Here is a 26,441-nt window from a genome sequence, read left to right as displayed (position 1 = left end):
TGTTAGATGAACGTGAGGGGTGCCAGGCTCCTCAATGAGGCGGCGGAGTCTGGGGGAGGCCAGGATGCTGCTCCCGGGCCCAGCCCACGCAGACGTGGCTCTCTGGCTTTTGGCAACCCTGTGCCTCTTCCGAAGGAATTTAAAAGTAACAGGGAGTGGGTTTTGTATTCATTCATTTCCCGCTGGCCTGTGTGTTTCCTGCTTTCCAAACCTCGCGGGAGACCCCTGTGCGGGGGAGGAAGTGGGGCAGGAAGCGGGGGCTGCTGGCGGGCTGGAGCATCCTGCACACGTCCACCCCACCCCCCCGAGATGGGATGTTCCTGTGCCCTGGTGTGCCAGGCCGTGGGGACGCGCTGCCATTACTTGACCACCAAAGGTTGTGGGAGGGACCTTGCCGAGTCAGCATTTAAGTTCTCATCTGTAGAAATTTTTTTTTTTTTTTTTTTTTTTTTGAGGCAGAGTCTCACTCTGTTAGGCTAGAGTGCCATGGTGTCAGCCCAGCTCACAGCAACCTCACACTCCTGGGCTCCAGCAATCCTCCCACCTCAGCCTCCCGAGTAGCTGGGACTACAGGCATGTGCCACAATGCCCGGCTAATTTTTTCTATATATTTTTAGTTGTCCATATAATTTCTTTCTATTTTTAGTAGAGACGGGGTCTCGCCCTTGCTCAGGCTGGATGTAGAAATATTAATAGTTCTGCTGTCAGGAGAACGACCACCAGCTCCTCCCAGGGTAGGAAGTGTGGTGTCGCTGGCTGGCTGCCAGGCTCCCCAGCCGTCCACTGTGGGCTCCGGCAGGCCGGGAGCTCTTGTCCTCTCCCTTCCCAAAGTGCCACACTTGAAAGGATTCTCTGATTTTTCTCCTGTAAATCACAACCAAAGGGTGAGCACGAAGCCCTGCCGCAGAGTCCCTTTGGTCCCGGCTGCAGAGGTTGGGATTCTGGGGCCAGGACGGAGCCCTCTGGGCACCCGCGAGCTCTGGCGGCACCACAGGGCTCAGCCGGGTGTGGGTGGCTGCTGCTTCGCGGGGGCGCATCTCGATCTGTGTCTTTAAAAGAACTTTCAGTGAAAGAACAGCCTACCTTGTGTCTTTGCCTTGTCTTGCTTGCTCTTGTTTTATGTGGTGTATCCCAAAAAAGCACAGGGACCAGGATTTAAAAGCACCCCTCACGCCCACGGGACGTGGCCAGGTGGCACAGGTGCTTCCCGCGGCGTCGCGTTGACGGTCCCTCTCTGCTCTGCCCTAGCGTTCCACGCCTACGGGAAGGCGGGCAAGATGCTGGTGGAGACCAGGTAGGTGCCCCTGTGCTCCCTGCGCCTCCCGAGGGGCCCCGGAGGCCGCCCCAGGGTGGACAGCTGGACGTGGGGTGGCCTCACAGCTTGTGCTGGGCTTCTGGAGAGCCGCGCACGAAATAGCTGAACGTCCAAATCATCCTGCCCTTCAAATGATGATGGCCAGGTCCAAAGCCTTAAGTCTTGCCGTGGAAAGTTGAAAACGGCTCCCTCAGGTGTAGCTAATCTCAGTACCGTTCCCAGACTGTGCACCCCCCCCCCCAAATACTGCTGCATTAAGGTGGCATTAAATTGAAAATGTCACATTTTTCTTCTTTTGGAGTAAAATTTTATGACATGAAAAAATTGCTGGGAAATTGCGCTTTTAGGCTTCTAAATTAGGGAATTGTAAATTCAAAAGAACAACGGTTTTTGAAAGCAGTTGATTGTTCTCTTAACTTGTCTAACATCACAGTGTGTTTTTGTAGCACCTGAAAGAACTTTTAGAACCTCCTGTGGAGAGAAAATACAGCACCACATAAAGAAAAGTTCAAGTAAAATAGTAAACTCCACAAAACCTACCCACGCCCTGTAAGCTGCCGAGCACGTGAAACGCATCCGTTGCTTGGTCCAGCCTTGGGGGGGTCACGTGCTGGCAGCAACCCGAGGGTGTGGGGCTGGGGTCGTGACAGGACGGTGGCTCCCTGGACGAGCTGCCTCACCCCTGTGATTTGCCGCTTCGTAGCATGATCGGGCTGATGCTGGGAACCTGCATTGCCTTCTACGTCGTGATCGGTGACTTGGGTTCCAACTTCTTTGCTCGGCTGTTTGGGTTTCAGGTAAGCACGTTTTCAGGTGTTCTGATTTATTCAGATGCTCGTGGGGCTTCTGTGGCAGCTCAGTGTGACAGCCCCGTGAGCCCCAGCCCAGACCAGCACGATTTAGTCAGCTGACACATCCGTCATGTGTGGCCGTCAGCTGGGGTTCCGCGGGCTGGGGTGCAGGATTTGCTGGGGAAGCACCTGTGAAAGGTGCTGGGAGAGGAAGTGGGAGCAGGTGGAGGCTCCAGGCCTCGGGGAACCAGCCTCAGATGATGGGGGGCAGCCACGTCTCGGCCGGCCGGGCTGCCTGTCGGGGGCAGGCGTGGCCAGGCCCTCATGCATCTGCCACACTCAGTTGCCGGCCGGAGCTGCCCAGGGAGCTCGGCCTTCACCCTGCCGGGTGGGGCTGCAGGCCCAGCCCTGGGGCAGCCGGACTCAGTGGTCCTCGCAGCCACAGGGACGTTTGTGCACATTCTCCATGCCTGCTGCCCCTGAGGGGGCCGAGCTGAGACCTGGGCCTGGGACACCTGTCCTCCCTGCCAGGAGCAGAGTGCCTCGCTGAGTGGGGCGGGAAGGGCAGGCTGAGGGGTGCGCACCGTGGCTCCAGGGGTCTCTGTGGAGGGGTCCCCCAGCATTTGGATACTAACAGTATAGAAAAGGCTTTCAGTTGTAAAAGTCTGGCTGAGGAGGGGTGGTCCTCTTCGTGAGCAGAATGTGCTGGATTTGCAGGCTGTCGGAGTGTCCTGAGAGTGTGGCCCTGGTCTGTGTTCTGCGGTGTCTTCCCATGTGACTCTGCATTGTCCCACGTGTCACTGTGAACTGTCTAGGGCTTTGGGTCCGTCCTGCCGTAGGACATGCCCTTCCTGCACCCCCTGGGCTGTGTCCTTGTCTAGACGTCTCCGTTTTGGGTTCCGCGGGGCCTGGGGCAGAGGAAGTGCTGGCAGCTACTGCCTGGCACGGGTCCCACACGGCCTCCCGTGGAGAACGGCCGCTCAGGCCCCAGCAGGTCCGTCACCTGCGTGCCCGTCCGCCCTCATGGCCCGCTGGGCTGGCGAGCGATTCCCACGTGTGACGCTCCCGTGCCAAGACGTGTGGATTCAGGAGAGATGTGTGGGTGCTTGGGACGGGGGAGGGAGTGCTGGGGCCACTTTGCCATTAGCCTGGTGCCGAAGGCTCTGAGTGAGGAACTGCAAAGTTGTGTGTGCTGCGGCAGCGGCCAGGTAGGTATTTTCAGAACTTTCTGTGTTCTGCTGTGATAAGTACCAGTGTGGAGTTTTTTGATTATTTTTCTGGACCACAATTTCAAAACTCCCATCCTTCTTGAAGCAAGATCAGCTCTGAGTTTACGCTGGACAGAGAAGCAGCCTGCAGTGGGCTCTCTTGGGTTCCCACCGCCACCATTAGCGCCGGGCTGAGGTTGTGCCTGCAGCGCCGCTGCCTGCCCAGGGCAGCTCAGGCTCCCACCACTCCCACCGAGTCCCTTCCTGTGTTAAGGAGACAGCTGTCCCTTTCCTCCGGCTGGTCTTGCTCTGGGGCTGGGCTAGACCCTGTGGGGACCAAGAGTGGTCGGTGCAGCAAGAGGCCACACGGCACGGTGGCCGCGAGGGCGGCTTCTGGAGCCAGCACGCCTGGCCTGGGCCTCACCGGCTTCGTGCTCCTGAGCACTGTGGGCTCTCTGGGCCTCGGTGCCACCTGAGCCCCGGCAGTGCTGCAGCCCACGGGACCCTGCGGCTTCCTTGCAGGTGACCGGCACCTTCCGCGTGTTCCTGCTCTTTTCGGTGTCGCTGTGTGTCGTGCTGCCCCTCAGCCTGCAGAGGAACATGATGGCCTCCATCCAGTCCTTCAGCGCCATGGCCCTCCTCTTCTACACCGTGTTCATGTTCGTGGTGAGTCTGCGGCGCCTGCGGCGTCCGGGCACTGTGTGCAGGGGCTGGTCCTCCGGTGTCGCCATCCTGGCGTGTGATGGGAAAGTGGCCCACAGCCTGGGGACGTGTGAGGATTATGGGAGTGTGCTGGGAAGTGCCACTCAGCTCCTGGGCCCGGGTGCTGTCGGACGGCAGGAGAGGCCGAGGGTGCAGGGCAGCAGGTGGCTCTGGGAGATAGCAGCGTGGAGTGTCCCTGTTTCATGCCGGGACATTTTATGTGGGATTGTGACTGAGAGCCATGATGCCAGTGTCTGTCACACGGTGGCAAGCTGCTGTTTTTCCAAATGAGTGTTTATAGCAGGATAGACGGAGGGTGACGTGTGGCATTGACATGCGGGACTTGGCACCCTCCCAGAGTGAGCTCCGGGGCTCTCCACCCGTGGGAGCCCCCTGGGACCTGAGCCCTGGGGCCTGTCTGTTCCCTGGAGGCATCAGACGTGACCTTCCCAAGGCAGTGGGACCTGAGCGTGGAGCAGGTGCGGCTACTAATTGCGGCCGCTGTTGTCCGGTGCTCCTTAGTTCTCAGCGAGGACCAGTTCAGTGCCGGTTCCCTCCTTGCTGTCCAGACAGCTGAGTCCTCAGTGGGTTGTCATTTTCTTTTTAGAGAAGGGGGTCTCACTCTGCCACCCAGGCTGCAGTGGCACCATCACAGCTCACTGCATCCTCAAATCCTGGACTCAAGAGAGCCTCCTGCCTCAGCCTCCCAAAATGCTGGGATTACAGGCGTGAGCCACTGTGCCCAGCCTGGTTGGTCTTTTGAACGATGTCCATGCCTGGCACAGTACAGGATGGCAGAAGGACCTGCCTGTATTGAGGAACTGTCCTCTGTAACTTGATGGAAAGCGGGGGCAGGCGCAGTGCGCTGGTCTCGCTTGTGTCTGTGCCGAGCAGTCCCCGCGTGGGTTGCTGCTCTGACGTGCACAGGAAGTCCTCTGCAGCCAGGTGCCCCTCCAGCTGCACCCCACCAGCCCAGGCGGGAGCTGGGGTGCTTTGAAGCAGGTAGCAGGGAACCGGGAAGGTGCGGGGTCCCCAGTCCCTGCTGCCGGCGGCACCAGGCTGCCCTCATGGGTGAACAGGGCAGCATTGTGGGGTGGGGGGAGCCGCACCCTCCTCGCACCCCCTGCCCTGGCCACGTCCTGCCTGTATGACCCGCACGCTCTTCTCCCCCGACCGCAGATCCTGCTGTCCTCTCTCAAGCACGGCCTCTTCAGCGGGCAGTGGCTGCAGCGTATCAGCTACGTGCGCTGGGAGGGTGTGTTCCGCTGCATCCCCATCTTCGGCATGTCCTTCGCCTGCCAGTCGTAAGTGCTCCGGCCGCAGCCTGCGAGGGTGGGGGGCGTGGCAGGGCGGGTCCCTCTGTGTCTCTGGTTTCTCCAGTGCCTGTTCCTGGGTGCTGAAGAACGACGTCTTGTCCAACTGTGACCTTTCCCTCCGCGCGGAGAGAGGTGGCTGCGTTTCAGTCGGGAGATAAACCGACGTTATTCCTGAGATGTGTGTGGCTGGGACTAGCTGGTGCGAGTCCCCGGTTTGCCAAGTCCCCGTGAGCGGAGCGTTGGCTGTGGGGGTGCAGCAGCAGCCTGGGCCATCTGACTGCACAGAGTCCCGAGCGTGTTGCCAGGATTTAGCTGTTCTTCTGAGAATATCTGAGAGGAAATTGCACAAACATTGACTTCAGGCTGCTGCTGGGCTGCGCGGGGAGGCCCGTGTCGTGCGGGAGCGAGCGCCTTCTCTCTGGCGTGGGGAGTCTGCGAATGCGGATCAGGCTGTGCCACGGTTACGGCAGCGTCACTTCCCCACCAGGATGACAAGAGCCAGTGATTCGCGCCCGGTCGGAAAACGGTAACCGGCTGAAAAGAGAGGCATAAATGCGGTGCGGACAGGGAAAGACCATCGCGCGAGGGGGGCTGGCAGAGCGCCCCCCCCGCAGTGTCAGTGGGCGCACTGAGCCAATCGCAGGCTAATGTGACAGATAAAATTTGTTCCTGCTGCTGTGTTTACACCCACATGCGCGATCCAACCGCCGTCTCCCACTTGGCGCCTCTCTTGGCAGCTTGGTTCCCGCAGAACTGCTCCAGGCTTGCTGGTTAATGTCCCCGTTATAATCGGTGACAAGTGACATTCTTTTACTGTGCACCTAGTTACCGACTGTCCTTTTTGTCTCCGTGTTTGGTTTCTCAACATATACATCCACAGTTGGGCTCTCCTGGTGGCCATGTAGCAGCTGGGCACATCTGTCGGTTTGGTTCTTAGGTCCGATTGTAGGTTCTGAAAGGTGGGAGCGCCCGGCCCGCTGAGTCGGCCCCGTTCTGCCTCTGCTGAGGTGTCCGCGCTTCCCGCGCCAGCCGGCGCTCCGACCTCCCACCCCCGAGCTCGTGGTCAGCGTCTGCCCAGCGCGGAGGCAGCTCTTCCCTCTTCCCTCCCATGGCGTCACTGCGCCAGAGCGCCTGGCCTTGCCAGGTGACCCACCGGGCCCCCGCCCCTGTGAGATTGGTCTAGTTGCTGTGGGCACGGGCCAGGCCTCCCTGTGCCTTCGCTGTCCGGCCCTCTGGTCTGACAAACGGCAAATGAAGGCTGAGTTACGCAGAACTGGCGTCCTGGCCTGGAGGAGCAGCCATGGTGGTGCTGAGCACAGGAGGCGTGGGGGGAGGGGCAGGTCACCTGGAGACGGGCCCTGTCTGCGTGGGGGCCACATCCCACAGCTGCATGTAGAAAGCGCCGTCAGACCCCCGTAGGCCCCGAGTCGTGGCGGCTGCCTTGCGAGGTGGGCTCTGGGAATATCCTGTGGGTGCTGGGGGCTCCGGTAGCACAGGGAGCTCCTGTGTGGGGGCTGGGGGCGCATGTGGCTCCCACCTTGCTTCTCTCCAGAGGGTCACCCAGGGGTCCCTGGGGCGGGAGGTGGGGGCTGGGGAGGAGCCTGTGGCCCGGCCTTCGCACCCTGGTCCACCCCACGTGCTGGGACCAGCCCCGCCCCACGGTGACCACAGCTTCCTCGGCAGCGGCCCTCACGGTGTGTGTTGGGGGTGGGGGGAGGTCAGCCGTGTTGTGGGCCCCCTGGTGTGGACTTGGCTCCAGACAGAGGCCTGATCAGCACCAAGAAGTTCATGTGACACGTCCTTCTCCCAGAGTGGTAGGCCAGAGGCACACGGAGACGTCTTAGGGTGTCTCCTCCTGGCTCTCTGCCGGCTCCCTGGGGCCGTTCCCATCAGGCAAGAGGAGGGCCCCTGTCCTGCAGGGTCCCCGACCACTGCTGGTGGCCCCCTGTGCTGAGGGTGGCCTGCTGGGCGCGGTGCCACGAGCCCAGGGAAAACGGACCCTGGCGCCCACTGGCCAGGTCTTCGCACCTGTGCTCCTCTATCTGCCTTTTAATATGGTTGGGGCCTCTTGTGTGTCTTTCACATCTTTAAAAGCAGTTTTGGGATTGGGCTGCACTGCATTTGTGCACCCCGATGCCCCGACCCCCGCCAGCCCAGCTCCGCTTGTGCCTTCGAGCCCCGCCTGGGACGGCTGCAGCTGCCCAGGACACCCCAGCGGTGGTCCTCGTCCAGCCAGGGGCGGAGGGCGTCCACCCTGTCCTGCTCCAACTGCCCAGCTCCCTCCTCCCGGCTGCACACCGTCCTCCCACGGCCCCCAGCCCCTCTCCCTCCTGGCCTGGCCCCGCCGCCCCCCAGGTGCCCAGGCCCCTGCCTGCCGCCCTGTGCCCTCAGGAAAGCCTGTGTGGGGCTGTCACATCCCTGCCTGGCCAGTGACTCGGGTCCCTCCCACCCCCAGCAGCACCACGCTCCTGGCACCGGGCCGTGGGACAGACGCCAGCTGTCTCATCACGCGAGCGGGAGGCCGCGCTGGGAAGCGTGCCCTGGGCTTCTCGTCTGTGCCCTGCGCCGATCGCGCCTGTGCTGCGGCGCTGAGACGGGCCGGCCGCCCTGCCAGGGTGTGTTTGTTTAACTTTCCCGTCGTTTGACATCAGTGTTCTGAACGGCTTCCTGCTTCCCCTGTAAACACGGCTGCTTTAACTCTCAGTGCTGCGTCCAGAGCTCAGATCCTGCCTCCACAGGGCAGACGGGCTCTGGCTCTGCCCCCTGGTGCGACGTTCGCGTGGAGCGTGTCCTGGGGATGTTCTGAGTGGGGACTGCCGCAGTGCTGCCATCCCTAGCGTCATGAGATCCTGGCCTCGTGCCGTGACTCAAAGCACGTGGGGGACGTTGCGTGAAGGAAAGTGCCGAGACTCCTCGGCTGGGCTGCAGAAGGGGCGGGGGAACTAGCACGGCTGGGGCAGTCACGTCTGTCTGGAATCTGCTTCGTGACATTGCTTGTTTTGTGTGTGTGTCTTGTATTTGTTTTGTTTTAGAGACAGGGTCTCGCTCTCTTACCCAGGCCGGAGAGCAGTGGTGTCATCGTAGCTCGCTGCAGCCTCCAACTCCTGGGCTCCAGCGATCCTCCTGCCTCAGCCTCCCGAGTAGCTGGGACTACAGGCGCCACCACCACACCCTGCTAATTTTTCTTAGTTTTGTAGAGTCAGGGTCTTGCTGTGTTGCCTAGGCTGGTCTCGGACTCCTGGGCTTAAGCGACCCTCCTGGCTCAGCCTTGGTGAAGTTGCTTGTCTTTATACAGCCAGGTCCTGCCTACCTACGACAGCCTGGATGAGCCGTCGGTGAAAACCATGAGCTCCATATTTGCCTCCTCCCTCAACGTGGTCACCACCTTCTACGTCATGGTAGGAGCCCTTCACACCTTGAGCTCGAGGTGCTGGGATGCCACCTCCCTCCAGCTTCTCACAGCCCCGGGGAACGGCTGGTGCTCACGACCCGCCAGGCGTGGATGTCAAGTCGCGGGCGCGCCCTTCGCGCTCCGTGCCTGTTGATCCTTCTCTCGTTTCCCACTGGGGTGTCGGAGGCGCATGGCAGCCCTGGGCAGCCCTGCTCCCCAGCCCCGGTTGTCCCCAGCCCCGGCCCATGAGTGCACTGCCCCTGCCGTGTGGCATCTCCAGCAGCAGGGCCACACCCAGCTTGATTTAACTGCGCAGCCCTCGGGGCCCCTCTCTGAGACAGTTGTTAATTCGCTGCAAACACGGGCGTGTGGGGTAGAGAGATGCGAGCAAGTGCAGGGTGGAGGGAGAGAAAACCTCCCGTTCCAGCCCACAGACGAGTCGCTGTCAGTGCTGTGGAAGATACTCTCCCAGTCTTCTTGATCTTCCTGTTTGTTGCCCTTGAGTAAAGTTTTTAATCTAAATGTGCTAGGATCGTCCCTGTCCCACATGTGGTCCCTGGAGATCACTGACACCTGTGTCTTATTCCACAGAGGACGACAGTCCATCTCTCGTCCCTGGTTGGTGGTTTTTTTTTTTTTTTGAGACAGGGTCTCACTCCGTCACCCCAGCTGGAGTGCAGTGGCATCCTCACAGCTCACTGCAGCCTCCAAGTCCTGGGCTCAAGTGATCCTCCTGCCTCAGCATCCTGAATAGCTGGGACTAGAGGCACGCACCACCATGCCTGGCTGATTTTTTAAAATTTTTTTGTAGAGACAGGCTCTTGCTCAGGCTGGTCTCGATCTCTTGACTTCAAGCCATCCTCTTGTCTCGGCCTCCCAGAGCGCTGGGATCACAGGCCTGAGCCACCATGCCCGGCCCCCAGTTGGTTTTGAAATCAGAGGGGCTGGTGGGACATTCTGGTGCCCTCCCTTCCATGTGGCAACTCTGCTGTCCTTATGTCAGACCACGAGTCTCTGGTCTGTGGAGGCCGTCTCTGGCAGAGGCTTCCTTGTGAAGTGGCTCGAAGGCCATTCCGAGGGGGTTGGGCGGAGGTGGCTGCCCTGCCCTGTCTGCTGTGACTGGTGCCACCTAGACCAGAACCTCTGTGTGCCACATTGCCATCTCTGATCCTCCAACAGGTGGGGTTTTTTGGTTACGTCAGCTTCACTGATGCCACCGCGGGAAACGTGCTGATGCACTTCCCCTCCAACCTGGTGACAGAGATGATCCGCGTGGGCTTCACGATGTCGGTGGCTGTGGGCTTCCCCATGATGATCCTGCCCTGCAGACAGGCCCTGAACACACTGATTTTCGAACAGCAGGTAAGCGTCTCACGGCCGTTTCCTGCTATTAATACAATTACCTTCTATTGACTTTTGTTCTGCGTTTTCCTGGGCAGTGGTAGGGGGAGCTTTTCCTAGTTAAAAGCGAAAAAAGCCTCAGTTAAAATGAAATCTTAACAGGGAGTTTTATAACTTGGGAAAAAGCACCAGAGCACATGGGCCACTCGGGGCCAGGCCTGGCGTCCACGTGGGTCAGGCTGGTCTCCTGGGCCGTCCCAGCTGCGGTGTGGCCCTCCCGACGCAGAGAGACCGCAGGAGACTGGGGGTCTGCCGCGGAGTGGTCCTGGGGAGGGCGGACGTGCGGGGACGCGGAGCAGCCAGCGTGATGGCTGGAGGGAGGCACGTGGGTGCACTGTGTGTCACTGAACATTTTAACAATATTGCAAAAGATTCTGAACACAGAGAGGCTGTGTTATGCCAGGCATGCTGGTGCGTGCCTGTAATCCCATCTGCTTGATCCCTTGAGCCCAGAGTTCAAGGCCAGCCTGGGCAACATAGTGAGACCCCCATCTTAAAAATAATAAAAATAAAAAGAGAGGCTGGGTTTTATTCACTGCAATGTATGTAGGCAAGGCAGCTGTTTAGTCCTTTATAAAAATTTTTCAAATACAGGGGTTGAAACCAAAAGGCCCTCCTGGTTCTCTCCCTGTTGCTACGTTGACAACTGAAGGGGCTCTGTCCTGTGCCCAGAGCAGATGAGCCCCGCCCTGGAGCGTCGGAGGGCTCTGCCCAGTCTCGGCTCCCCCTGTCTGTTCAGGGGGTACCTTCCCTCCCCTGGGAGCCTCGACCCGTGGTGTCTCCCATCCCACAGCCTGAGAGCTGCGGGCCTGGCGGCCAGGAACATAGGTTCCGCTGGAGCTGCCCAGGCCACGGGGGCTCAGTGGTCCCAGAGTCTGGAGAGAGTCAGCAGGGAGTGCAGAGGGTGGGCCGCCCTGGGCCTGGAGAGCAGCTGGCCCCGGGCTCAGGGTCCTACGTGTCTCCACGCACGGCAGCTCGTGTCTGCCCCTGTGGACTCCTTGGCGTGCCACCTCCAGCTTCGCGGCAGAGGCCAAGCCCGAGGCCGGCACCGTCTCTGTCGCGCTGCTACCCGGTGCCTCCGGTGGCCTTCAGGCACCTGGGTGCCGAGTGAGGCAGGGTTCAGGCCTTTGTCCCTGGGGGCCAAGCCGTGGGGTCCTCTGCGGTTCCCCCGGCCCAGCCTCCGCCCGGGGGTTGCGGGGTCCGCTGCTCACTGTGCGAGACAAACGTGCTTCGTCTGCGAACAACATTTGTGTTTCTGCACATAACACATTTTTGTCTTTTTTTAAAATTAAAAAATCAGTAGTAGTATTGAAGGAAATGTTAAATCAAGTGAGAAAATCCGCCCCCCCCACCCCGTCCTGACGCAGGCGGCTGCTGGTTCCCTCCTCCGGCGCTCGCTCCGGCTTCATGGCGCGGCCGGCGCGTTTCGCTCGTTCCTTCTGCTTCCCTGGGTGCGAGTGAGCGCGTCTCTCCGCTGCCCTGCGGAAAGCCACGGCCCCCCATGCCCTTGCCCTGCCCCCCCGGTGGGGTCCGGCTGTTTCTGGTCCTTCACCCTTGACCCCCCGGGGTTGACGCTCTCGTGACCGTCGTGTCCAGATTGTCATCCCCAGGCCCTTCTGGGTAAAAGTCTACTTTGAACACTGGATACTTCGAGACTCTAGTTCTGGAAGGTTCTACTGTTGTTTTCCTAGCTCAGGGATAATGTCACAGTCCTCCCTGTGTATTAACTCACTGGGTCTTCACCATGGCTTGAGCAGGAGGTGCCTCTGTCCACAGGGGAGGAAACTGAGGCACACGGGCTCAGCAACCTGCCCAGGATGCAGCTGGGCCTGCGGTGGCGGGGCTGGGGCGAGCCGGGCAGGCTGGCTGTGGTGCCCCAGACCAGGAGCCCTTCCCTCTGCATGCCGTCTGGAACGGGTGTTCCCGTGTCCCTGCCTGGTCATGAGTGGAGTCCGGATGCCTCCTGGGGCGAGACGGCATGTTTGGTTCGGGTTGGTTAGGCCCCAGCGTGTCTTTCTCCCCTTTTCTTCTCCTTGGACTTGGAAATTGCCGACTGCCTGGAACACGTCTGTGGAGCCAATGATAACACGCTGCGTGCGTGTGTGGCGTCTGCCGCGCTCCGAAACCCGTGGCCAGGAGATGCCGCGTCGTTTGGCAGGGGTGTCGCTGTGGAGGCTGTTTGCCGTTCTCCATGCTCCCACGCACGCTTTAACACCTCTCTCTCGTGGCTTTGCTCTCAAAGGAAAATGGAAGGACTTAGTGCTCACGTTTCAAAACCAGGTTATAACATTTACGGTCTGCACCTGAGGGGAAAGTGCTTGTGCCTTCCTGGCGTTTGCAGTTTGGGTGAAGGTTCCCGTTAAAGTTGCCCGGGCAGATCCGATTGTGCCCATGGGCTCACCTGGCAGGTGGGCACCGTCCCAGCTGCCCGGGAGACTCAGCTGCTGTGCCTGGCAGAGCCCTGTGAGGTATTGCTCTGCAAGAGAGTGGTGGAGGGAGCCAGTCATTTCAAAATTGTTTTTGTTTTTATTTTCTTTTATGTAGCAAAAAGATGGCACCTTTGCGGCCGGAGGCTACATGCCTCCTCTGCGGTTCAAAGCGCTCACCCTCGCGGTCGTGTTCGGAACCATGGTCGGCGGCATCCTGATCCCCAACGGTAAGGCGGGAGGGCCGCTCCCCACTGTCTCTGCCGCCCCTTCCTCGCTCCTTTTGCTTCTGTTCTTGCTGCCACTCGGGTTGGCGGGCGTCGGCACTGAGGTGCCCAGAGTCCTCGGCCATCCTCTCTGGCTTCCTAAGAAATTCTAAAGACTCCCGGGTCATTTTTTTCTTTGGCCCGAAGAGAATGGCAGGGGATAAATTGGGCAGCCCAACAGCACGGCCGACTGCTGACCCCTGGGAGGAGGGAGGCTGCAGCTCGGGACGCAGGCCAGAGTAGCGAAACGAGTGAGGGCCTCACCGTGGACTGTCGGCTTCTGGCTTTGTTGCCACATTGCCAGGGGAAAGGTGGAGGGCTCCGAGCAGGGCTTAGTTACCAAACACACCCACTGCCTTGCAGACGAGACAGGCTTACCGTCATCAGACAGGGGGAACTGCACGCACCTCCCCAGGTGACAGCCCCCGAGGCCACCTGTCCAGGCTCCCGGCGGCAGGCTGCTCTGCCAGCACGCCCAGGCCTAGCTTTCACATGTGTGCCGGAATGGCCCTGGCAGGCCACTCACCGCCGGCAGGTAAGAGAGGCGGCGTGTGAGCCTGCTGTGCCAAGCCGCCATGCGGTTTAGGAAGGAATTCCTGTCGCGTGGCTCTCTGAGGGTGAGCAGCCGGAGAAGCCCCCACTGCTGCCCCGGTCCACCGTGTGGGGAATCAGCTCGGCCGCTCCAGCCCCTGCTCGGAGCCCACGTGTCGTGGCCTGTGCTGCCTGCTCACCGACGTCCCACGGCTGGCCGGAGTCTTTCCTGCTCACCCCTCCCTGTGCCTTCTTGCTCCTAGTGGAGACCGTCCTGGGCCTCACGGGCGCCACGATGGGAAGCCTCATCTGCTTCGTCTGCCCGGCTCTGATCTACAAGAAGACCCACAAGAGCGCCCTCTCCCCCCAGGTGGGTGCTGCCGTGGCCGGGCGGGGGCTGGTCGGCTTGGAGCACGCAGAGCGGAGGTCCCAGTTCAGTGTGTCCGGACGGTTCTGCCAACTGGTTTTCAGTTCTGTAAATGCGAAGCCCACAAAGCGTCCTTGGTCAGGCAGGTCTGGGAAACCCCGGCTAGACCAGGCCGCGCAGGCTCTGCCCGTCACGGACGTCGTGATTTCCCAGAGCCGAGCTCCCCCTGGTGCTTCTGTGCTGAGACCAGGTTGTCTGTGTCCCTGCCGCCAACTCTAAGTCCCCTGCCCCGGTCCCCCCGTCACCCCCCGCTTCGTTCCGGTGTGTCCCCGGAGAGGAGGCTGCATGTGCGCAATCGTGTTTTCTCCTTCAATGGTGACACGGCGTCCTGCTGCTTTCGCTTAAGATCCCTCGCAGGTTGCTCCTCAGCCGCCTGGTTATGGTTAGCTGCTTCGTGGTGTTTCACTGTGGGAAAATTCCGTAGTCCCATCTCCGTCGGAGCCCTGTCTCCAGTCCTTTGCTGTGACGGACAGAGCTATGATGGGGTGCTGCGTGCGTGAGCTCTCCACGTTCACGCTGTGGCTGCCTCCCAGTGCCGGAGCCGGCCGACCCGAGTGTTGGCAGCACTTGGCGTCCGACATCCAGAACCTGCTGCCTGTTTCTGGGGTGGCAGAGAAGGAAATGGGCTTCTCCCCGCAGTGGTTTGTTTTCAGAGAGTGATTCTCTCTCCTGTGGAGCTCTGCCTTCCATGCTTGTGTCGGGCCCAGGAAAGCCTCAGCAGTTCTTCTGAACTGGTTTTTTGTTTTTTTTTTTAAAGAGTCAACATACTTTTCAGGAAAGGAGTTTGAATCCTGGCTCTGAGACCACGTGGAGGTGGAGTGACAAGGGTCCCGCTGGCTCTGTGGGAAGCCACGTGGCGGCTCATCTCTTGCAGGGCTCCGCCGAGCCAGGAGTCGCTGCTCCCCAGGGAGACAGGAGCAGCCAGGCCAGGCAGAAGCAGCAGCATCCACCGCTACCGCGGCGTAGCAGGGTGGGAGGAGAGTGGGCTCGACAGCCACGTTCTAGAACAGCACGAGCTGCAGAGGGAACGAAGTTCTGCGAGGTGGCTCCTGCTGTCTGAATCACTGAGGGCCGTAGTTATAATCCACTGTGAGGGCCTCAGGGCGGAGGGGGCTAAGTCTAGTGGGAAGAGGCCCCTCGAAAATCAGTCGCGCCTCGAGGTAGCTCAGCCATGCCACAGCCAGAGAGAGGCGAGGGCCACGTCCTCCCCACCCTCTCCCTGCAGTTCTGGCTCCTCTTGCTGCAGTGGTTGAGGGACCTGAACCCTCCCACAAGCCGGATCGGGGCCTGGGGCTTCTGCCTCCGTGTCCCGAGACTCCTGGAAGACACAGCCCCTCCTGCCTGCCCCTTTCCTGTGGCCATGTGGTTCCCACAGCTTCCTGCTGACAGGTGCCTGCCCAGCCGTGCATCAGGGTTCAGTCCTGCCTCCCAGCCAGTGCTCAGGCCGGGCTGTCTGCATGCCTGCTGCCCTCTGGGGCAGCCACCTGGTGCCCGCCTGCCCCCTCCCCCCCGCCCCGGGCCCCTTCCACGCCAGTCCCCACTGCTCTGGGCAGGGTGCAGGCGTGGTGTGACTCTGTGCTCCGGGTCTCTGTCCCTGCAGGTGGTGCTCTGGGTTGGCCTGGGCGTCCTGGTGGTCAGCACCCTCACCACCCTGTCTGTGAGCGAGGACACCCCCATGGATGTGGCACAGGAAGCCCCCGGTGTCCGGCTAGGAGAGGCAGAGGGTTTGAAGGCAGAGGTGGCCCGGCTCTCAGGTATGTGGCTCTCAGGTACGTGGCTCTCAGTGTGGGCACAGGCCCCAGCCCCAGCCCCAGCCTTCTCAGGGCAGTGTGCACAGGTCACCTCCAGTAAAGAGTGTGCGGGTGGCCTGTGCAGACGCTTGGCTCTGGTGTGAGGACTTTGCTGACCTGCCCGCAGCCTCTGTCCTGTGGAGGGGGCGGCAGGGTGGGAGGCCCAGACGTGGGACCCACCGGCCTTGCCAGTAGGGATGCTGTGTGTGTGGAGGGGCCGGGGTGCAGCCACCGTGTGCCGCGGGGCTGAGGTCTAGGGCCCCCGTGTGGTGCGCTCAGAGGTGGGTGCGTGGGTGGTGCTCACGGTTGTGTTTGCTTTGCTTTGAGGAGGTCAGTTTCTAGCCGGGTTTCTCCCCCGCAGTGGTCCATGATGCCTCAGCCTTGTTTACCTCGTTTATTCACAGTTGTTCACCAGGCCTGGGGGTGGGATTGCAACCCCACCCCCCATGCAGCTGCGGGCACCTCGGAAAGGGCCCGGTGGTGCTGCGTAACCTTGGCACCCCCCCGCCCCCCGTGGCTGTGTCCCATGGGTGGTGTAGGCACTTTCTGGGGTACGGCTGCAGCTCGTGTGTCTGGAGGTGGCTGATGTGCCCCAGCCCTCCCAGGCCTAGATGGGGGGGTGGCGCACAGAGGGCAACAGTGCCCTCTGCCCACGTCTGCCCAGCAGCCCTGAGCAGCTTGGGTGCTGGTGGGTGGTGCTGTCAGCAGTGACACGTGCTCTGGGGACTTGGCCCTGATGGGGTCCGGGTTCTAGGTGTCCACACTGCTGGTGCGTCCGTGCATGTTCCGCTGGCGCCCTGCAGAGGGCCCCGGCTTGGGGCCAGATTCACCGGGCTTCCTTCCGAGTACGGCTCCATCGTGGCCGGGGTGTTTCGGGCCGCTGTGCTGGTGCTGGTGCTGGTGCTGGCGGGTGCCCCCAGCCCTCCATAATGGATGGAAGAAAACGTCCTATGGAAGGGAACCCCGTGGTCTCAGCACAGTGGCTCTGGGGCTTGTCGTGGTCCGTTCTGGGCCCAGCATTCCTCAGCCTGAGCACCTCGGACGCACGGCCCTCAGGGAAGCCTCCCTTGCTGCTGCCACCCTGGACGCTGCGTGGAGGAGCTGAGCTGCCATCTTCTGCCCGCCTGGGATGGGAGGCGGGTGAGACGAGGCCTCTGTTCTGGGCCAGCAGGGCTGAGGAGCGGGAGAGGCCTGCAGGGCAGACCCTGTGGCCCGCTGGGGTCACCAGAGAAACAAAGTCGTGTTCAGAAACCGCAGGTGTCTGCCTGCTGCCTGGCATCAGATCTGGCAGTTTGGACTGGGAAAATGTCCACCGGAAGAGGGAAGTGGGTGTTGTGTGTCCACCCAGGTGACGGCTGCAGGTTCCGGCCGCCCAGGGAGGGCTGATTTGGTGTCCCTGTTAGGGCCGACGGGTGCAGGGTGGTGCTGGCGTGGAGTGTCGGTGGTGGGGGAGAGAGGAGTCGGGGCGAGGGCGGCACCGTGGTGCTCCGGGAGCTGAGGGCCGAGGGCCGGGGCCCTCCCTGCGCAGAGCTGCTGCCAGCAGTTCCCGTCCTGGCGGGTGGCAGGCCTGCCCCGTACGGAGCTTCTCGGTGTCAGTCAGCACCCAGGCTCCCTGTCCCCAGCCCACGACTGGCTGAGCAGCTGCGTCCTGTCACTGAGGCTTGCACCGGCCGCCGCTCACCTGGTGCCCTCCGAGGCCACATCTGGTTTCTGTTTCTTGCATGAGGCTGTAGCAGAACACATGGCCCCTCTCAGAACCACATGCTGTTTGTTTGCAGCGTGTTCTCCAATTTTCTAGCTGCCCGGCCTCCCCCTTAATTGACAGGCTGCCTCGCTCGGGCAGAGCTGCGGACGGTGGCCCTTGCCCATGTGCCCTCGGACTGCTGTCGGCCTCTGAGCCCAGTTTTATTGGTCTCTTTGGTGTTGCAGAGGCCAAACATGATACCTGCCAACTTGGGTGAGAGCCCTGCCCTCTTGGGGGACACCGTGCCCGGCACGCGAAGCCTGGGGGCCAGGCACAGCTATCCCGAGTGTGGCTGAGTCCCTGTGAAGGGTTCCGACGACAATTATTGATTAAAGAAGCCTAATTAGGCCATTCATGTCTGTGCTCCGCAGCATCCTGGAGGACCTGTGGCGGGTTTTGTGGCGTTCGGTCCCTTCTCAGATGGCGGGTTCCTCCTGGTGCCTGCTGGGCAGCACGGCCTGGACCTGCGCCCTTTGGGCAGCTTGTCCCATTCCCCCTGCATGGTGGGGAAACAGGCCAGGGGCCCAGCTGCAGTGACGCAGGATGGGACGTGCTGGATGGGGACACGTCACACACGTGGACGCAGGGGCAGAGTGACCGCATGTGTGCACGAAGGCCGGAGCGGGTACACACAGCTCGACACATGGCAGAGGCTGTTCTGCCACCCAGGGGAGCCCTCCGGAATCCAGCCAGGTCCTGCGGGCTGGCGGTGAAGGCAGCTTACCGCTGTCTCGTAAGGAGCCAGCAGAAAGACTAGACAGGAGTGACAGCACGGGGAAAGGCGTGTGGGACACAGCAAAGGAGTGGTCGGAAGCCTTCCCAGCAGGGCAGGGGAGCGCTGTCCCTACAGCTGAGAGAAGGGACAGTGTGTGGCACTTTGGTGAGCATCGTGGCACTCTGTCCAAGGAGCTGGGAGCCTCTCCCACCCCCTGGCGGGCGGCAGCCGTGGGGGCACAGGCAGGTTCTCGGGAGGGCAGCTGCCGCCTGCTGGCCGTGCGCGGGGTCGGCCGTGTGCCCTGGGCAGCACTCGGTACCGGGAGCCAGGTGATCTGAGCCTCCGGGATTCCCCTCCGTCTGGAAGGATGAGACAGCAGGGTCATCTGCCAGCTAAGTCCAGAAGTTTGGGTTTTAAAATTTAGCCTTCGGTGAGTAATTCTTTCCTCATGCCAACATCAAGGGAAAGTCAGAAATCAGTTAGTAAGAAAGTTACTTAAAAGCATGGACTAGCTTTAAAAAGTCCGTTATTAAAAGGCCAGTTTACTTTCCCTTTTTTTGAGACAGGGTCTCACTGTGTTGCCCAGGCTGGTCTTGAGTTCCCGACCTCATGAATAGCTGGGATCACAGACGTGAGCCACCATGCCTGGCCGGGTGGCCATTCTGCTCGCTTCGGAAGTTTACAGCCCTGGGGTCCTTGGTCTCCGGAGCTCCATCAGTCGGGTGCCGGGATAATGTTTAAAAATTGCTTCCTTTGGCCGTCTGGGCTGGCCGTTTCCGTCTCACTGATGAGTGCGGGCCAAGCCAGCGGCCCGCAGAGCTGCCCTGCGGACGCCTGTGAGGTTGGGGGACACACAGAGGCGCCCGCCCGCCTCCCGGCCCTCCTGTGCTGGCCTCCACGGTGGCCTCTGCCAGCCTTGAACGTGGTGGTCAGGGGCTGTGTTTGATGTTGCCTCTTCCCCTCCCAAGGGGGACTGTGACCCTGGGTCACACCCCAAGTCCCTGAATGTGTCTGATCCAAAGACAGCCCTGAGACCTGGCCTGGGCCCCTCAGCCCCCGCCCGCCGGGCAGCGGGAGGAAGAGGAAGGTCTGCGTGCAGCGGCTCCCACCGCCAGCGCGTCCAGGCCTCTGCTGTGAGGGAGGCACCTCGGGAGGTGGGCCGTCACGTGTCACCACGCTAGCGCATTTCTACATGTGGGAGGAGCCGCCAACCTGCGCCAATGCCTGGCAATAAGGAGCTGCCAGGATACGGCGTAAACGTGGAATTTTCCTGGTCCAGCTGCCAGTGGTTCTGGGGGGTCGTGCTGTTTGGTGACTCGTGGCAGCACTGGAGCAGAGCAAGGGTGGCCAGGGTGGCTGGCACTTGGCGGGTCCAGGGCCCTGTGCCAGGTGCCTGGACAGGGCAGGGCCCTCACCTGCCCCCACGGGAGGCTTCCCCGCTGCAGAGCAGGTGGGTCTGTCGCTCAACTCCTAAGAGAATAGGTTGGGACACCAGAGTTCCCGTCCCTCTGTCCCTCTGTCCCTCCCGGGAGCCTGCTCACCACACAGGCCACTTCCTGTCTGCTGCAGCCCGTGCCTGGCAGAGCTTGGGGTGTTTTTCAGGTGCTAATTTTGAAGTTTTGCGTTAATTTTACTGTGGCCAAGAGGCTCTGCTGGCATGCTGTCCCCGATGAAAAGTCTAGTTCCGTTTTAGAAAAGGCTGTGTCCGCTGCCTGCGGACAGCTGCGACATGCTGGGGCCTCCACCTGGCGAGCCCCGTGCGCGGGCAGGACGCTCGGAGGCGAGGCATCCGAGAAGGTTTTCCAAAGGGACCCCCAAGGCACCTGCACGCGTGTGGCCACTCCCCGTCCTGTGCAGAACCCACAGAGCTCCTCCCAGCCGGAGAGTGGGCCGGGCCATGTGATGAGCTGGTTCTGTTTGCTGCTGAGAAAACGGCTGTGCAGAGGCAGCTTGTCCGGCTTCAGGACGAGATGTTGTTTGTCGTGTTTTCTTCCCTCCAGCCTCCCGCTCTCCACTCTGCGATCCACAGACAGACCCTCTGGGCTTGTGCTGCTTGTTTGCTCAGGGGCCTCTGCCGGGGTGGGGGTTTGGGTACGTGATGGAAACCAGCACGTTTCCCCTGCATGGTGGGTGGCCACACGCTTACTGAGCCGGTCCCTTGGCCCAACTGTAGAGTCCAGCGTCTGCTTTCTGTGGGCTGGTCTGGCACCAGCAGGGTGGGACCTTCCTTCTCCAGTGAGTTTGAGACTCTTTGCTCCAGAGGGCAGCGGCGTAGCTTCTGCACGTGTCGTTCTGCCTCCCTAGACAAGACGTCAGGCGGGTCTCACGAGGCTACTGTGCGGCTCAGGAAATGTCCCTGTTTCCCTCCCCTCTGGGAGGTCGTAAGACCCCCTAGGCCTCTCTGCACGGGCCTGTGTGTGGATCCCCCCAGGTGCTACACTCGGGCCCGTGGTCTGCAGTGCCCGCCTTGGCGCACACGCGTCCTCACAGGGGCACTGTCCTTTCGCCTGCCCTGACACGGGCACAGAGCTGCTTTGGGCCTCTGGGATGCCGCAAGGCTTGTTTCCAGAGTTCCTCCCCTTAGCTTGTTCTTTGATTTCTGCTGTGTTTCCTAACACGTGGAAAGTGGCTTTCTGGATTGGATGTCATTTCCCAGCCGGCTCCATGTGGACCAGCTCTGTGGCCCCCCCGGCTGCTGTGTGCCGTGTGGCTCTCTGAGCTGGGGTCTGTTGGGGCACAGATCGTGCGGCACTTGTAGAAGGGGTGAAGGCCGCAGGTTTGTCGGACTTTCCTTTTATTTTTTCCAAGACAAGGTCTTGCTCTGTCACCAGTGCTGAGTGCAGTGACACCATTGTAGCTCACTGCAGCCTCCGACTCCTGGGCTCAAGCGATCCTCCTGCCTCGGCCTCCCGAGTAGCTGGGACTGGAGGCGCCACCATGCCCGGCTAAGTTTTCTATATTTAGTAGAGACAGGGTCTCGTTCTTGCTCAGGTTGGTCTCGAACTTCCGAACTCCTGAGCTCAAGTGATCCTCCCAGACAGAGCGCTGGGATTACTGACCTGCAAGGATTACAGGCAGGAGCCACCGCGCCTGGGCCAGGCTTTGCTCGTTTCCTCTCTTTCCTTCCCATGTGAGTCTTCCCCATCGCAGGCAGCAGCTGACGGGGTTGCAGAAGTAACACTCCCAGTGCCGGTTTCCTTAAAGGCACTGGGCCTCCCCTCCCCAAGCCTTGCGGAGGGACGGGTGAGGGGTGGGAACGCGGTGGACGGTCAGTGATGGGTTTTTGCTGCCATCTGGTGGTGATGGCTGAGGGCTGCATGGAGTCCGGGTCTTCCTGCCCCCAGTTAGGTGTAAATTGCATTTTGACATGTTTTTGTTACGAATACACATGGAAAATGACAGTTTTCTGTGCTACTTAGCTGCTAACGATTGAACAGGAAAAAACTAACTGCTCGGGCCGTGCCATTCGGCTGAGAAACGTGCGCATAGCCCAGGGAAAGCGCCGGCGCCTGCGTGGGGGGATACGGGGGGCCGCTGGGGGCTGTGCAGCTGACAGTGCTATGCCCACAGTCCAGGACCCGCCTGTGGACGCCGCCTCGGACAGCCGTGACGCACCGCAGCCACCACAGCCGAGGGAGGACCTGGAGCAGGCCCAGATCAAGGGCCCCGTGGAGGTGCCCGGGCGGGAGGATGCCAAGGAGATGCAGCAGGAGGCGCAGCTCGACCGCCCCGGTCAAGGTGGCCCGGCGCTGGCTGCGGGGGGCAGGGAGAGCAAGGGGCCCCGGCCGAGCCTTGGCGGGACTCTGGGGCTGTGTCTTTTCCCCTCTGCCCCGTCTAAGCGCTGGTCCTTCTGTCTGCTCTGTGCCCTGGCCAGAGCCACCTGTCTGCAGCTGCCCCCGCCATACCTTCCTAGACACGGTTCAGTGCCGACCGGACAGCAGCGCCCCGAGGGAGGTGGCATCTGTTGGCCTGTGGCATGGCGTTGTGGGACCCCATCCCAACCCCCTGGGCAGGGAAGGTGGGGTCCCCTCCTCACCTGTCCTCTGTCTTTCCAGGGGTTGCCGTCCCTGTGGGTGAGGCCCACCGCCATGAGCCCCCTGTTCCTCACGACGAGGTGGTGGTCGATGAAGGCCAAGACCGGGAAGGCCCAGAGAACAAGGCTCCGGGGAGCAAAGGTCAGATGGTGCCGCCCCTGCCAGGTTCAGAAAGAGAGGAGCTCGAGCCGGCAAAGGGAGAGGCCGGGAGGAAACCCGGACAGGACCAGGCTGCGGAGGAAGCAGGTGGTCTTCCTGAACATCCCCAGAAGGTTCCAGAAGCAGATGGCCAGCCAGCTGTGCAGCCAGCGAAGGATGACCTAGGGCCAGGCAACCAGGACCTGCCTCCGGGGCCCCAGGCAGCTGTGTCCCAGGAGCAGAACGCCCAGGCAGCAGGCGCGGGGGACAAGGCCGGCAGGGTGCTGCTGCCGGGCAACGCCGCGGGGGACAGCGAGCTCGGTGGGTGTCGGCCTGGGCCCAGGGTTGGGGGGCAGGAGGAGTTAAGGAGGTTCTTACCTCTGCCCCCCGACTCCCGCTCCACAAGATTAGCACGTGAGAGGAGCAGCCCCTCGGCAGCTGGCGGGAAAGCCGGAGTCTGGCGGTTGACAGCTCCTCTCGTATCTGTCACGCGCTGGCTGCCCGACCACTAAATGTCAGGTGCCACGCTGTTCTCGTGTGTCTGGGCGAGCACGGGGGCGGCTTGACAGGTAGCACATTGTTAAGTGCCCGTCTGAGAGCTGGCGAGGACGCTTCTTGCATTTTAATTGGCAAAGGTAGTTGACGTTGGCTCCCTGCCACAAGCCTATGAGATTGTGAATTTTTTTTTATTACTTCCCGGGTAATCGTCAGGTTGACTGTAAACTGTGCTGACGGGGGAGGGGCGATGGAGTCGTTTTAGGAACATCTGCTGCCTCCTTTTGTGCCTCTTCCTTCTGGGCCCCTTGCGACGTTCTGCAAAACCTGAGCCTTCCCCTTGTGCAGGCGGGAAGGCTGCCCTCCCGGAAGAGAAGCCGGCTCCCGGGGCCGGGCCGCCGCCCGAGGCTCGCGAGCAGAGGGACGCGGAGCGACCAGGCGGAGACCAGGCGGGCAGCAAGTTGGAGGGTAAGGCCTTGGCTGGGGTCTCAGGCCTGGGGCCAGCAGCCCCTTCCCCAGCCCCAGGGCAATGACAGGCTGTCCCGGGGACACCCTTTGCCCGGGCCTCACTCCTCTTTTTGGCTGTCTGCCGAGCAGATGCCTTCGGTAGCGCCCTCTCCCTTCCCACTAACAGCTTTCTTGCTGGCTCCTCCCTGGGAACATTCTAGTTCCTTTTCTCTCCTCTAAAAAAAACCTGCCGCTCTGTCACATGGCTTGTAATTACCATTTTTATTTCATCTCAAAGCAGATATGTGAATATTTCTAACACTTGCGGTATTTAAAGCCAGCCACGTGTGTTCGGCACGCAGGTGTGTGGACCGACTTTAAGGCGTGCTCTGCCAGGTTGCAGCCTGGGTGTGGCTGTGCCCGCCCTGGTCCCTTGCAGTGTGCCCCCAGCTCTGGGAGCACCGTGTGTGTCCGCAGTGGACACTGTCACATGTCCTACCAGGAAAGCCCGTCCCGCCTTTTCTCCCGAGAAGAAACTTGCTTTGACTCTTCGTGCAAACGCTCCTGCCGTTTGGGACTGGCCCTGCTGCCGGCTTCTTACATCCCTCCCCGCGGCCTCACCTAGCCGCGCACTTCCTCTGTGGGGGAGGCGGCAGCAGCCCTCCCAGCAGCCAGGCCTGCTGAGTACTCGTCCCGACAGGCTTGTGCCATGTCCCTGGCTGCCCCGAGAGGGTGTGCGGCTGAGCCTCCACTCCCAGGCGTCACCTGCTGCTTCCCAGGGATGCCAGGCTACCCAGGCCAGCCCTGCAGGCGTCTGTGCGTGTCGGCGCTGGGGGTGCGCTGCGGTCAGTGTGTGGGTCGCAGGGCCCAGCGGCTGCTCAACTCTCCTGGGCCCGGCCTGGGAGCTGGTCCTCTGGCCTCAGGGTTGACTTTGCCTTTGGATACGCCCCACGAGGTCCATAAGACACGTGGCTTCCTTCCCGTGCATCTGTCTCAGCCGTCCCAGGGCCTCCAGACAGCCGATCCCAAGCTCGCCTGTGCCACTCCCAGGGCACCACGGCCGAGACAGAGCCACCTGGAGGTCCTCGCACTCCCAGGCCTGGACAGCAGAACCGAAGGCACACGTCGGGTGTCTGGAGTTCAGGGGCTCACTTAAGAGTCTTCACACGTTATTTTTGTCTCTAATTTTAGCCTGGCTGTGCTTACTGGCTCCAGTTGCTGTGATCTGTTATCTAAACCTGTTTGATTCTTCGATTTTTCTCTTCCTAAAAAAGAGACTTTCACAGTTTCCTATTCTGCCTTTCTCCCACATGCCTCTCCACGGACGGACAGCTGAGATTAAAAAGATAGTGGCAGGTAGGAATCGAAGGACGCGTTTACGCAGGACATATGTTTGTGGAGGGTCACAGGTGTGAGGCCAGTGTCCTGGCTGCACCCCTGCCTGGGGACAGCCCTGCATGAGCGCATGGTCCGGCCCGGGCCCGTCACACGCCCCAGGCTCAGTCACAGCCGCCCACCTTGGGGCCCCGACACCTGCTCACTCCCCTTTTTGCAGATGCCTTGGTCCCCTCAGCCCTGCTTTGGCACCAGTGTCATCAGAGGACAGCTGAGTGGCAGCTGTGAGCACTGGCTGCTTAAGCCCCACCTAGGAGACGGGGCGTGGGCTGCCTGTGCCGTTGGGCATGTGCCCAACACTTACGACTCCTGCACGGGCCGCGCTGTGTGCGTGTCCCTGGGGTCCTGGTGGGCTCTGGCTGTGGGGACAGCTGTCACCTCCATGCTGTTCCACGTCTGTCCTTGTGGCTTCTGGCTGGATGTGGTCCCCCTCCCCCTTCCCCTTTCCCCTCCTCCCTCCCCCTGCTCCTCTGGAACCCCACTCTGGGGGACGGGGCCTGAGCAGCATGTGGGGCCTTGTCCTTGCGCCACTGACCGTGATGTGGCTGAGACCTGCAGACACCCGGGGGAGAGCGTCGCCCATGGCAGAGGTGGCTGGTCCGTAGCCCAGTGGGGACGGTGGCCTGAGCTTCCTTGTCCAGAGGGAGGTTCGCAGGAGCCCTGGTCTGCGTGGCGTGGCCCGTCCCCTGTAGGCAGGCGTCTGGGACTGGGCACTGGCAGGGAGCAGAGGCTGCCGCTCAAGGCTGGCCTGGTGGCCCGGCCTGTTCTCTGGGTGGTTGGCCCCGTCCTCCTCAAGGTTGGTCTCGGTGTCCTCCTGGCTTGTCCACCCCCCTGCATGTCCTTGCACCAGCCCCCTGGGGTCTGGGCAAGGCCCAGGGCTGCGTTCCTGGGAGGATGCTGACATGGCCACCACTGGGGACGAGGGCCCAGCAGGTCAGCCTGGCTGGGCACGTGGGGCCTTCACGGGGATATTTGCCGTCACTACTCGCAAAACGTGCTTCTTGCTCTGGTGTAAACTTTTACACCTGCCACTTAACCCATTGTCTTCCAAAGCTTCCTAACTTAAAAACATACGTGTAAGAAACCACGTGAGCCGTGGCTCCTTGCAGCAGATGCCTGCCCAGTGCTGGCGCACGTGTTAAGAGCGAGCTCCGCGCTGCCCTGGTGTGGGACCTGCCCCCGCCTTGCGGGGCAGCACAGCTGGCTGGGCTCAGGCGCGCCAGCGTCTGTGCTCTGAAGTTTTCACCTCAGAGGAAACTTTCTAAAAGGACTAATAGGTTTTAAAAAGTTTATAGCTTTTTAATTTTTTGCATGTTTGACCTACAACAGCTGAATGTGTAAAATGGGGGGAAACCCACCCAGACTAGAGAGCTAGCACTGACATTCCGGCACATTCCGCCGACTTGGTTTTTCTGTGGACACTGTCTTCAGTGAGCACTCGGCCAGCCAGGCCCTGCCAGGTGTGTCCGTACGGTGGCCGGCGGAGAGCCGGAGCAGGCGGCCTGGCCACTGGCCGCGGTGGGCTGCGCCAGTTGGTGTGCTGGCGCGTCGGGGCAGTGAGGGCTGTCGGGCAGACTCCCTGTGGGGGGGCTTGGCGTCCTCACCGCCACGTGCTGAGCCACCCTCAGCCTGGCCGAGCACGGGTAGGCCCCAGCATCCTCTCACCGTGTCTGTTTTCCGAATGCCAGAAGCTGGCCGGGTGGAGATGCTGGATCACGCCGTCCTGCTGCAGGTGATCAAGGAGCAGCAGGTGCAGCAGAAGCGCTTGCTGGACCAGCAGGAGAAGCTGCTGGCGGTGATCGAGGAGCAGCACAAGGAGATCCACCAGCAGAGGCAGGAGGACGAGGAGGACAAGTCCAGGCAGGGTAGGCCGGGCGAGGGGAAGGGCCGGGCCAAGTCCTGGCCAGGA

General features: G+C 61.3%; 2 protein-coding genes across 7 annotated transcripts in view; both read left to right on the top strand.

The window, feature by feature from the left end:
- The window catches only part of SLC38A10 (solute carrier family 38 member 10), a 35,017-nt gene that overhangs the window by 6,725 nt on the left and 1,851 nt on the right, over positions 1–26,441 (top strand). For 2 of the 6 annotated variants that reach the window (XM_045569666.1, XM_045569665.1), the window contains exons 3-16: positions 1,249–1,294; positions 2,019–2,112; positions 3,837–3,980; positions 5,196–5,320; positions 8,628–8,730; positions 9,903–10,085; positions 12,669–12,780; positions 13,611–13,717; positions 15,375–15,528; positions 21,594–21,761; positions 22,079–22,516; positions 23,039–23,158; positions 24,470–24,493; positions 26,221–26,397. In XM_045569666.1, coding sequence (XP_045425622.1) covers positions 1,249–1,294; positions 2,019–2,112; positions 3,837–3,980; positions 5,196–5,320; positions 8,628–8,730; positions 9,903–10,085; positions 12,669–12,780; positions 13,611–13,717; positions 15,375–15,528; positions 21,594–21,761; positions 22,079–22,516; positions 23,039–23,158; positions 24,470–24,493; positions 26,221–26,397 — 1,995 coding nt within the window. Of the gene's footprint in view, positions 1–1,248; positions 1,828–2,018; positions 2,113–3,836; positions 3,981–5,195; positions 5,321–5,514; positions 5,859–8,627; positions 8,731–9,902; positions 10,086–12,668; positions 12,781–13,610; positions 13,718–15,374; positions 15,529–21,593; positions 21,762–22,078; positions 22,517–23,008; positions 23,159–24,469; positions 24,494–26,220; positions 26,398–26,441 lie in introns of those variants that run through there. The other 4 variants (XM_045569669.1, XM_045569671.1, XM_045569667.1 and 1 more) reach the window with 4 other exon arrangements.
- Positions 24,501–26,214, top strand: LOC123650683. Its single transcript, XM_045569680.1, has 2 exons — positions 24,501–25,241; positions 25,319–26,214. Exons 1-2 carry the CDS (start codon positions 24,603–24,605, stop codon positions 25,610–25,612), a joined length of 933 nt encoding a protein of 310 aa, XP_045425636.1. The 5' UTR covers positions 24,501–24,602; the 3' UTR covers positions 25,613–26,214.

This window comes from Lemur catta, chromosome 15 (genome assembly GCF_020740605.2).
Source record: "Lemur catta isolate mLemCat1 chromosome 15, mLemCat1.pri, whole genome shotgun sequence".
In the NCBI taxonomy this organism is placed as follows: domain Eukaryota; kingdom Metazoa; phylum Chordata; class Mammalia; order Primates; family Lemuridae; genus Lemur; species Lemur catta.
Note: the sequence above shows the minus strand (reverse complement) of the source record. Positions and strands in the feature narration are given on the sequence as shown.

Coding starts and splice junctions, on each gene's coding strand:
- LOC123650683 (XM_045569680.1), top strand. CDS start 24,603: ATGGTCCGGCCCGGGCCCGTCACACGCCCCAGGCTCAGTCACAGCCGC. Junction 25,242..25,318: donor TAGGCAGGCGTCTGGGACTG/GGCACTGGCAGG, acceptor GGTTGGCCCCGT/CCTCCTCAAGGTTGGTCTCG.